This window comes from Pygoscelis adeliae, unplaced genomic scaffold, assembly GCF_000699105.1.
Source record: "Pygoscelis adeliae isolate BGI_AS28 unplaced genomic scaffold, ASM69910v1 Scaffold125, whole genome shotgun sequence".
Classification (NCBI taxonomy): domain Eukaryota; kingdom Metazoa; phylum Chordata; class Aves; order Sphenisciformes; family Spheniscidae; genus Pygoscelis; species Pygoscelis adeliae.
The window spans coordinates 192,516-204,600 of NW_008824868.1; the positions used below are offsets into that span (position 1 = coordinate 192,516).

Genomic DNA, 12,085 nt, shown 5'->3' on the forward strand with positions numbered 1-12,085 from the left:
CTGGGTGGCCGGGGCGGGGGGGGGGGGGGCTCGGCTGGGGCCGGCGGGTGTCAACGGCCGCCAGTGCGAGGGAGCGGCGTTTGGGTGTTGATCCTGATGACCGCGACTGCTTCTGTAAGATTCAACGCTTGGTGTAAGAACAAGTGTGCCCTGAGAGCATCTGAGGGAGCGGCAAGGTGTCTGCTCGCCTGTTTGGCAGTACGGGAATAGGGGACGTGGTGAGGTACTCAGAAACTCGGTGTAGTCTTGAGGGTGGACCTGCCGGCCTACAGGGTCTGCTAAAGCCCAAATACAGGAGACGTGGCAAAGACCTAAAATGAAGTCTTTCTATGGGAGAACAGAAATATTGCCATACAATACAGTCATCACCTTTTATGGCTAGAAATACGTGATACATTTTTCCCCAAATACATTATTCAGTGATGTGTGAAGTGTGCCGAATGATATGAAAATACAAATTAAAATGAAAAAATGGTCATGTGGAAATGCTGTAACGACGTACCCTCTGATCAGCCTTGCCAATTATATTTTTCTTTAAGCTCAGTTTCATATTTCTTGTGCAAATAATTACCCGCAGTGCAATTAGGAGGTGCTTTTGCCTGTATTGAACATAGCAACTTTGGGACTAAAAATGAGAGACAAGAAATGTAGAGATGCTATTGTCTCAGCATGGTAAGACTGGTCCACAGTATAGCTACGCTGCAAAATGATGTGAAGAACGTGTGATATGCAAAGCAGTTGCTTGCAGAAAGCTCTCTGGTGACACGGATGGCATTTCTGCTTCCTGTGGGAGAACAAAAGTACTTCCATGCAACCCAGTTCATTAGGTTTTATGGCTAAAACTATCCAACAAAATATGCTTTTTCCAAATATATTATTTCTAGTGGTGGTGTGCAAACAAAATTTGCTAAATGAAATTCTTAATAGAAATTTGAAGTTCAGTGTATCTTTATCCTTTATTTGCTCTGGAGGAACCATGGTGCTGACTCCTGGACATGACCTAGGATTCTGTAGATCAATTATAAGTCCCCAGGAAAATAAAGTTATACTAAATGACTATTTTAAAAAACTTTCCTGGAAAGATTAACTACGTATTGTAGCAAATACAATAACAGTAATGCATTATATATAAGAAATACATATATAAATACAATTTTTTAAAATGCAATTGAAAGCGAAGAATCAATCTAGTGGAAATCCGTATTGTTCTTAAGAAAAAGTAATGAGTGGCTCAGGCTTACTCAAGCTTCATGTTTGAAGTTGCAAAAGACCAGTAGCTTCGGTGTTGTAGGCAGGTGGAAAGTTTAGCATGACTAGAGTAATACTGCCTCAAACACTTCTTTTATAAGCTAATCATCAGTGTAAAACTACATGAATATTAATCAGGAAAGCAGCTAGACTTTCTCATCTCTCTCTGGACAGACTAGATGTAACCTATAACTCCGTTTTGTTCCCTGCGGTTACCTGAACTGGTCCAAACCTGTAGGCTGTGGTCTGTTGTAGCTGCTAGGTGTGAAACTGTTTCTATACTTCTTGCCTACTGTTATGTCCTTAAAGTCTTCCCTTCACATGTCTTTTTGGCCTTACTTAGGCTAAAAGCAGTACAACATTGCTTGTAAGCATTCTAAAGCTTAATTTAAAGTCTACAGAAATCTCTTAATATTACTGTATCTGGCTTGCTTTCTTCTTGTGTAGTCAGCTACACTTTCTACTTGTTCTTTCAGTTGGCTGTAGTTTTTGTGTTCTGTGTCCCATCAAGATTCAGCTTAATGGGATTTGCTCTATTGAACACGAGATTGCAGCAAGAAACCCTGTGTTTTGGCTTCCAGTATGCTATTAGGAGGTCTGTGATGGCAAAAGTAAAGTGATTATTCTCACTGAGTCTGGAAACACTGTGAATCAGAGATGCAAGCGAGATTCATATTCATGTGGGAATATTTTTTTAGCTTCCAAAGGAGGACCAAGGGTAGGAAGTGAATGCATAATAACCAGTATGGCTTGATGCATGTGCTCAGAGGTTTAATAACACAGGCAGCTCAACTGTGTGAAAGAAATAATCACACTGACTTTCTGTTTTGTTGTAGATGAAGCTGTACTTCATCTACAACAGTATAAATGCATGAATCTACTAAGGTCCCCTCAGGGACTTTTTGCCTATGTTAATCATTTAATCAACGGTATTATGCTAATGTGTGTTTCTTACCCTTATTTTCTCAGTAACTTTTTGTTGTTGAACACTAGTAATAGCGTTGCACAGCTTTGGAACACGAATTGAATAATTGAATTGTAGGAATAACTTACTATGTTATTGAGAGGAAATGAGTTGACATGGACTACTGTGAACCTGTGAATAACCCTTAAATCCCAGCCACAACAAGAGCCAAATGTACATCACAACTTAAATATATGTGCTCTGCTTTCAGCATCTTTTTAATGACAGTCATTTGATTATTTAGGCCATATGCTCCTGTAGGGAGAGTACACTGGAATTTGAACGAGTGTTATTCTTTGATTTATATCAGGGCTTAGTTCACATATGGTTGGGTTTTTTTTTTTTTTTTTTTTTTTTTTTTTTTTTTTTTTTTTTTTTTTTTTTTTTTTTTTTTTTTTTTTTAACTTAGAATGGCTGGCTAACTTAGAATGGCTGGCTTTTGAGGATTTACTGTCAGACCTGTAACCCTTCATCTTTAATTTTCCTTTTCAGGCTATTGTCCATACTCTTGATCCTTGAGGATAAGGAAGGGTTGATAAGAACCTTTAACTATGGGAGATCTCTACAGATCTTCAGAAATAAGAGATAGACAGGCCAGAGATCGTAATTAAATACTCTATTTTGAAGCAGTTTGTTGAGTTTTTCAACTTGAAATTGGACTCTTTCTTATATAGCCATGCAAATGTCAAATTTCAGAATATTCCATGATATAACAACAGTATAGTTGTAGCCCTGATTTAGATAATGGCTATAACAATACTTACTAAAACCTTGAAGGTGGCAGAGAAAAGGTATAATCTCCTTAGAGTCAGTGCTCATTTTTTTTGTAGGCTTTCTGCAGAATTGACATAGTTATATTGAAAATGCAAATGGACAATCTGACAATGTACCTCAGAACTTTGAGTTTTTTCCCAAATCTTTGTAGATGAAGAGGTTTGTACTTTGGAGCTGTAAGTTTTGAGATAGATAAAGAAGGCAAATTGAATTCTGGGAAGATTTCTGCTTAGGCAGTTGCCTTCTGTTAAGCACCAGGAGCTTTGAAATGAACGTGGAGGTGTGTGCAATGTAATGCACCACATACAGACTTTCTTTGGTGCATATGGAATGGTAATTTCAAGGTCCATGTGGATGTTGGGGGCAGGGAAATTTGCATGATTTTCTGCTCTCTCCCAAGTCTGCAAGTATCCTCTGGTTTATAGTATTTTTCTTTGGAAACCCTGTTCTGCAGAGGGAAAACCTGCATCTCTGAGGCCTAGAAAGGGAAACTGAGGAAGATATCCGCCACAAATACTACTGCGTTTGATTAGCTGATGATACAGTAAAGAGAAGTAAATTGAATGGTAGCAGTTTATGAATTTTAATGTGTTTTTTATTCACATACTATTTTACTGTATTTTTAGTTTTCCATATATAAAGAATGCAAAGGACTGATTAATCAGAAAAGTCATTCTTAAATGTAAATCCACTGAACAAAACCAAATCTCATTGCAGGAAATAAGTCTAAGAAAAATATTGTTTATTCACAGAGCTTGGATGTGGATATGAGAAAATATACTTTAGTTTGAAGTAGGTGTAAGATGGAAAAATGTTCTGAGTATGCGTGTACCAGTTAACATATAATGCTCCACTTAATACCAGCATTCACTAAACTGGGATGCTCTTAGGGGGCACAAGCATATGCTATTCCTGGCTATCTCTGCTTAGCAGCTGCAGACAACCTTGAAAGGAATTTCAGTAATACTTGTAACGAACCTATCTAAGCAGGGAATCTGCTGTTCTTTTCTCTCCAGCAATAGGGTCTTGGAGACCAGGGCCTCTGAGGAAGCTTAGGTCAGGTTGTGGTGTCATGAGATTGATTGAGCCAATCTAACAACTCGCTGCCACTGGAAGGAGAGAGACTTCCTTTTGCACCCCTGCTCCCAGCTGCACAGCCCTGACACCATGCATGGCCTCTGGTACCCACTGGGAACCCAGCTCACTGATCTGAGGACAATTCCCCCTCAACCCCAATAATAAAAATATTCCAAAATTCCTTTTGCACCCCTGTTCCCAGCTGCACAGCCCTGACACCATGCATGGCCTCTGGTACCCACTGGGAACCCAGCTCACTGATCTGAGGACATTCCCCCTCAACCCCAATGGTTTTGATATCTGAGACAAAGGTGGCATTTGAAGGCAACTGAATTTGGGGACCCGTGATGTGCTTGATTCAGAGAGACTGCAGAGGGGTACTCTTACTGCTTGCTTCTGAAGTACGAACAGTGGGCTATGGAGTGACGAAAAGAGGGGGCTATATACCACTCCCAGAAGCAGGGGGCCTCCCTGTGCGTTTGGGAAGGGAATCAATCATGGGAGCATATTGCCTGAGAGTTGCAGGCAACAGAATGGGAGACGTGTCCAGGAGAAGGCGGTTAGAACAGGCATGGGGCTGAAAGCACGAGCAGAGCTGACAAGACTGGTGGAAGGAGAGGCAGTGGCTGCTGGAGCCACACTATCTTCTTTCATCCACTCACCGCTCAACACTGGACTTTAGAGACAAGTGAAGAGGCAGTGATGGGGTCCCAGCTGCCAGAGAGTCCCTGTGCCAGCCTGTCCACAGCTTGCAGTTCTCTACCCAGAGTCAGCCAAGACCACTTCAATCTGTCAAAAGGCTTTTCCTACTGAGAGAGTAGTAGGGAAGCTACTGATTAGTGCTGACACATGTATCTTATTCTGGTGGTTCCTCCAGCTGTTCATAGATTCAAGATCTTTGGATTCCAATTGTCACTTGTGTGTTTTCCAGATGAGTTCCTATTAATTTTTAGTCTGGAGGGTGTTGTCCTTTCCTGCTTTGCAGCTGGTCATATTTTGAGTTGGTTCCAACAATAATTTTCCCAGCAATCATAAAACTTTCTGTCAACAGTAGTTTATTCTTTATAGAAAAGAAGCCTAAATGGCTTTGGTGCCTTGTAAGTTATCACTGAAGAGACTAAGTTTTGCAAGTGACTTGTGTCTGTTTGATGTTCAAGCCTACTGTGAGCTAAAGCCTAGTATTAACTTCCATCCTCCTTCTATGGTTTTAACGTAGTTCAGATTTGCAGCCCTTTGCCTTCTGTTTACATCTTCCTATTTTACTCCCAGTTCCTCTGCAGCAGCATTATCTTCCAGCATACATTCCACAGGAACATGTTCCTAGTTTGAGGATTACTGCTGTAAACTGAAGTCCTGCAGCAGTCTCACAAGGAAGTGATGGTTTTATGTGATCAGGGATTTGCCTGAAACTGTGACTATGATTCTGCTTTCTATGTTTCGTGTTTACTTGTGTTATGTTAGTGCAAGTGAGATCGCAATCAGATTGTGGATTCAGTGCTGTGTTTGTATGCAAGTGCATTTAAAAATTTAGAGAAAAAAATTGAAATTTTGAATTTTCTCTCTTCTCTCCCTTCCTATGTAAGGCAAGTATTGCTCAAAATTACCTAGTTTAGGTAAGTGATCAGTTATATAAAGTGTCTGTCTTAAAAGATATACATCCTATCTTCACATTGTGCTAGAACATATCCATGAAGTCTAGAAGTGGAATAAAAATTATAGTTTTTTATTGTCTGTAAGCTTACATAATTGATATGCTCTCTGCCCCCCATTTTAATTGAGGAATATATGAATGAGTTGAATGGAAAATTAAAAAAAAAATCCTTTGAACACAGTTATTTGTGAGATAAGTCTATTATCTAGCTTTATTCTTTAATGTGCATTAGCAGATCTTTTCCTGCGAAACAAAGGGTGACCTAAGGTATGGAATGAAATGATGTAGAGGATCTATCTTGAAAGTAACATATTTAATATAATTTTCATTTCTTTTATAATCTCACATTTTCATGTAACAGACTGGCCACACATACACTATAAGAAATGGTAAAGCTCACTCTTGTGGTATAGTAAGAGAAGTGCAGAAGCAACAGCCCTTTATTCTTCAGTGATTTTTGTTTGCACATAAACATTAGAAGTGACCCTTAAACATACTGCTTTCTGTAGATGGATCCTTGATATTTTCATTCTTCTTCTCTCGATGAACATGGTTTCTTTTGTTCTATTTTTCTTTCTGTGGTCTAAGGAACTTTACAGGATTAATACAGTGCACTGTCAGACTGCTGGACATGTGTTGATGCTTACAGCACCACTAACCAAAGCTGCTTTACTAAAACTCACTGGTTTTTCATCAATCATGAAATTACGAATGCAGCCAATGAAGGAGTTGCGAGTAGTCAGGCTGGATGTTAGCAGAGACTCTGGAAGAAGCAGATGTAAAAAAAAAAAAAAGAAAAATTAGAGTTCACGATGACCAAAATAATCAGTTTGGTGGCAGAATCTTTTCAGTTCGCTACTTTAAAATGTCTGGCCTACTGCCAGTGTTCTAGAGGACATTGGAGTAGGTATGGGGAGTTATCTACATTTATGTAAAACTCTTGATATTACATAGTCAATAGGGGCCCAATCTTGCATTTTTTGACAACTGCATTTTCTTTTAAGTTACAGAGTAGATGAATCCTAGGGTGCGTGTTTGTAATTTCTTTTAACATTACATGCATTGTCATCTGTGTCTGATTTGTTAGTTTGCATTTAGTTTACTATATTTACATGGTATCAGTTAGTATTGTATCTTGTTTGTTGTCGTGAAGTTCATTGTAAGATTTTTCTGTGCCAGGGTGATAATAGCATTATAGAGCCAATGTATGGCATTGCTTTAGTATTCTATAATTAATGTAGAAATAGAAGGCTCTATTATGAAGCAGAACACCATTTGCAATTACCACTTTATATTACCTCTCTGGGAAGAGTTCTGTCCTAATAAAATTCCAGTTTGGATTTAAAGGGTGAACAGGCATTTGCCCATAGATTTTTATGATTCCCTTCAGGCTCATTTTTCCTCCTGGTAGTGTGGGATGGATGAGAACATCACGCACTCAAGCCACTAATCCAAGATAAGCAATATAATAAATGTTGTAGTTAGAGCTGTTCATGATGGACAAGCAAGGCACAGAGAAATAATGCTGCGTGTTTTCAATGAGAAATATACAGGAGATGACTTAAAAATTGAATCATGTAGTGTTGATTACCGTTTGTATATGAACCCCAACAGAGTAGCTCTGTATGTTGAATAAGGGAAGTAAATGTAGTAATCTTGGCCCACACTACACAGATGGTCTGTGAGTCACAAATTCACATTAGCAGACATCTGTGCAATAGAAATCACTAGTCAGGAAAAGAATCTTCATGTTTTGTCTTGTGTTCAAAGACACCATTGCTTGGAGAAGAGGAAAGAAGCCTACCAGCAACAAAACCTTGAGACTCCAGTGACAGTGAGTTTCCAATCCCATAAATAAATAAATCACTCATTCCTTAAAGAAACAGTAAGCCTATACTGGAAAGTAAAGCGGAAAAGCAATTTTTTTTCTAGCTAGCTGACTTCCCTACTGAGTCTATACCTGACCCTCCAGCAACTGTGAATGTTTTAATTTCAATGAAGCAGCACTTTTTTCTTGGAGATCTTGAGGCAGAACATTTCTGATCAGCTCTTGAGCCTTTGAATTTTACCAGGTTGTTCACATGAGATGTGTTTTGTTCTTTTTTGAAATGAAAACTAAGTCTCTATGCTTTCTCTGGAAACCGTGTTGAAATCTGAGAACAATGTACCACAAAGCTGCCAAAAACTTACCTGGTACACCTCCAATAAACACTGGCTCCCTGTGGTCAGTTGCCTTTGGATTTAGTGGCCCTACCACATGGTTGACTTCAGAGTCTACATCCAGCTGCACCACATTAGCGTCTCTAATAACTGAAAGGAGAAGGAGCAGGGATCAAGAAGATTGTAAGAAGTAGCATGTGAGTTTTCTATGACAGGCAGGAGTTATCTGATCTGAGTAGTTTGATTTAGTGTTTGCTAGATTGGGCATGAGCCATCAGTGACACTATGTGGGCAGATTCTGGCATAGAGCACGGCCAATGGAAGATACAGTGTGGGAGTAAGGGTGCTTTTGAGTGGGGCTCTTGATTGCTGGCAGCTGTGTCTAGGCTGCAGGGTATAAGCATACAACGGCATGTGGCTTAGAAAAACTGTTTGCCAAATCATTCCCAATAGGGGACGTACTGGAATGCAGTGAGGTTTCCTCCTTGCTTGTGTGCCTGGGTTTCCTTCAGAAGGAAAACAGAATGCAGGGGGAAAGGGTGCACACTCAGATCTCTCCTGGATGTGACACTGGGAGACATCCCAAGCAAGCATCTGGACAGGAGGGTAAGGGAGTTCAAAGTACCTGAGGTTTAGAAGTACTTTTTGACTTTCAAACCCAGGAAAGAAGGATGGCTGGCTGGCACAGAGGCAAAATCCTGACTGTAGACATCTCTCTGTGTGAGGCAGGGGCTCCCCAGATCTGTCCTGTTATTTGACCTTTAAGGGCAGCACATACTTGTGCCTACTACATTCTACCAACTTATTTAACCTCTAATTGGGAAAAGAAGAATATCATCTGGTATACGACTTAGGAAAGGTTGCGAGCATTTCAGCTGGGCTGTCTTGTGTTCTTTGAACAAGGAGCTTCCATCTTTGCTTGTTCTTTGTAGGAACTTGTGCTTGTGCTCCCAGGAAGCTCTACAGTTCCTATATCTGAGGGACGAATACAACCGTGTCTTTCACACAAACTTGTGTCTTGACAGGTGAAAAGGAAGAACTGAAAATATGACCCCATTCCTGGTGCACTAGCCCATGGAGATGGATATCTGGGGAGGAAGAACTGGGCTCTGTCACCTTAGTTAGGGGATGATCATGTTTTACAGACCTGCAATTCGGTGCCACCTGCCATCACAGAGACTCTGTTTCAGTGTCACTGAAGTTGAAAAATCCCTGATTCCATTATTCAGTTTCACAGTAACCTGGAGGAAAACAATGTAGTCGTCACTGTAAACCCCCTCCTGTTCTCTTTTTTCCTTGTGTTGTAATAATGCTGTATTCCCCACTCAAAACATGTCTAGTATGTAAGTGAAAGAAAAACATGATTTCATGAAATTATTTAAAATAAAGCACCTTTCTAATTCACAGATTTAGGGTGTTTTTTTTTTATTCAATAGTTCTGCAACATTTCTGATTTGAACTTAAGGAAGAGTTCAAAAAAAGATTAAAAAATAACAGCTAATTTCACTCAAATTTTCTAGTACTGCTACTCTATAATTTCCTGTGTGGTAAATTAGTTTTTAGAGGCATCAGATGATGTTTTGGCATCTTGCTAGCCACTGAATAAGGAAAACAGTAGTGAAAAACCCGAGTATAAACAAACAGACAAGATGTGAGAAAGGAATAGATAGGGAACTTAAGAATGACTTTTAAGTTACTTGTTCAAGCTTACCAGCAAGTCTCTGGCAGAGCTAGATAGCAAACCTAATTCTGAATTTTGCACCTCTGCTTTAGTTATGTTGAAATGTTACAGCAGCAGCAGAGCAGTGTCGTGTCCCTATTGCAGGGCACAAGATTCCCAGTGGTGATTGCCAGAGAACTCCAAACACTGACTGCAGCCACTCAGGCTTTTCAAATGTCTAAGTTGTCCCTGATAATGCTGACACCTTGCTGACTGAAAATGTTGCAAGGAAACAACTTATATTTAATTTTAGAGGATCTCTGTTTCAATATAGTTGTAACTAAGAAATTTTAAAACTTTTTTTCCACAAGGGCACCAGCAAACAAAAATGAAATGATCCTCATGTTCTCTTTTATTCACCCTCGGACAAAATATATAGAATCATAGAATCTATGTAGGAGCAATTAAAGCCAATACAGAATCATGAGAGAAAGTGGCTCCTTAATAAATCATCCAGACAAGCTGTACTGGCAGAGAGAAGCATACATTTAAAGAATGAATTAAAGGTGCTGATTGTTCTTATTTGTCCAGCAAAAATGTTTTCACAAAACAGGTCTTCGTTAATGCATTCAAAGAGAGCAGATAACTAATGGTAAAAACCACAGATGCTTAGTAAGAAGGCAGCTGGTGTACCTGTTGCAGTGACAAGCAGGGAAGAGCTGCTTTTCCAGGGTGAATTTTGTTTACGAATTGCATACGCGTTACACAGGAAGTGAGATTTGAAGCAGTAAGTGAGGCAGTATCTTTTGTTAGACTGAGTGATACAGTTGGAAAACCAGACAAGTTTCTGGACATGCAAACCTTCCATCAGATCTTTACATAAGAAGTATTAGGCTGGACCAGCTGTATGCAGATGCAACCTTTAAGTGTGGTATGATACACAGCAATGCAGTGTGCTTTAAGAAGTTTTTTGTTAATTCGCCAAGGACTAGCTACAGCTGTAAGAATAGGCTTTATCTTACCTAATCAGCTGTCAAAAGTTAGGTGCCTAACTGAAGCACCTGTTGTTCTCTCTATAGTCAATACAGAAAAATAGATTATCTGAATGACAGCTCATTTAGTGACCTATATTAGACATCTGCTTTAGGATAGGATGAATCACCATGTTAAACTGTCCACTCGGTCACTCTACTGTTGGTTCCTGTTATTGTAAGAGAGGTGACAGCATGTTTCCTCAGGTGTTGCATTTCTAACCGAGGTACAGCCAGCCTCACTTAAATACTATTCCACTTTGGTTGACAGTTAGATACTGGGTAGTGCACTGCAGTGGTTAAAGAATACCCACGCTGCTTAGTCTCTTGACTATGCCCTGAGTTTTTTTTCTGCAAAAAGGAAATTTTTTTTTCCCCTGCTCTAAACCTTTGCTTGTTTTGTCCACTTAGACTGCAACTTATTACTGTATGTGTGCAAGGTGTAGCATGATGCGATCCAGATTTTAGCGATGAACATAATAAAAAAATAGCAACAGGAACAACTATCTGGTAAGTTCATTTCAAACCTCTCTTGTTCAACTGACAGCCTTACAAAAATCCAGAGGCTCGAGAAACCAGATCAACAGACAATCAGCACTTTCCCTTTCCCTCACTTTCCCCATCACACACGTATATGTTAAAGCAAGAAGAGACAGCGCAACTCAGACTTCTCTTTTAACAAACAAGAAATAAAAATTCATCAACAGTTACCTTACTTGTAACTGTTACAAATTTTTAATGTGTGGATGAAAGAACAGCACCAAAGAGTCAGTGCTCTGGCTTCTTTTCAACTGCTCATTAAAGATTTATAGTTGGTATCAGTAAAGTGATATGATTTTGTCTTAGGTGTTGTTTTTTGTATTTTAAAAGAAATATCTGGGTTGCCTAAACTAAGCAGTTAATACATTTAAGAGAGAAATAAGAATCAATTAATGGCAAATTTGTAAGACAAAAGCTGCATATAGCAGAGCCCAAGTAGGTAGGAGAGGAACCAGTCAAAGCAGTGGAGGAAATGTGGCCTTCATTATACCTGTCCATTTCTCATGTGCATATTCAAGTACTCTCCATTCACGCTGTGACCATGCAGTAGAATTCCTGAGCTGCTTCGGGGACGTATTTCAAAAACAACTTCAAATTTCAGGCCTAAACTGAAGGATTCATCTGTGAGGGAAAAAGAATAACATTCTTTTTGTACTGTTAGTGATGAAATTGTACGTCTACTCAAAGTCAAAAGGGAATTTCAAAGCCTCAGGGTGGAACTTATTTGTTCTGTCTTTAAAACTATTGGAACATGTACTAGTACGCATACTTGACGAGATGGCATGGTGTGCTGTCAATGACCCATTTCAACTTTTGTTTTGATTATGTTTGCTTGAAGTACTAATAAAGGTTTCTTTATTTTTCTCATTATTTTTAAAAAAATGTATTTTGTTTAAAAATATTTCTTAGCAATGACATGGAGAGCAGAAAGTAAATTATCTGTATTTTTTGGCAGTTTCTTACTGTGAATTTGTTAGGAG

General features: G+C 39.3%; 1 protein-coding gene across 1 annotated transcript in view; it reads right to left on the minus strand.

Annotated features, from left to right (window-relative positions):
- Nucleotides 1–6,016: 6,016 nt before the first annotated feature.
- LAMA4 (laminin, alpha 4) overlaps nt 6,017–12,085 on the minus strand; it is a 107,437-nt gene continuing 101,368 nt past the window's right edge. Inside the window, exons 36-39 of the mRNA XM_009324465.1 lie at nt 11,596–11,726; nt 9,022–9,115; nt 7,905–8,024; nt 6,017–6,477 (exon numbers count right to left, since the gene is read on the minus strand). Of these exons, the coding sequence (XP_009322740.1) occupies nt 6,332–6,477; nt 7,905–8,024; nt 9,022–9,115; nt 11,596–11,726 (491 nt within the window). The 3' untranslated portion in view covers nt 6,017–6,331. The remainder of the gene's footprint in view (nt 6,478–7,904; nt 8,025–9,021; nt 9,116–11,595; nt 11,727–12,085) is intronic.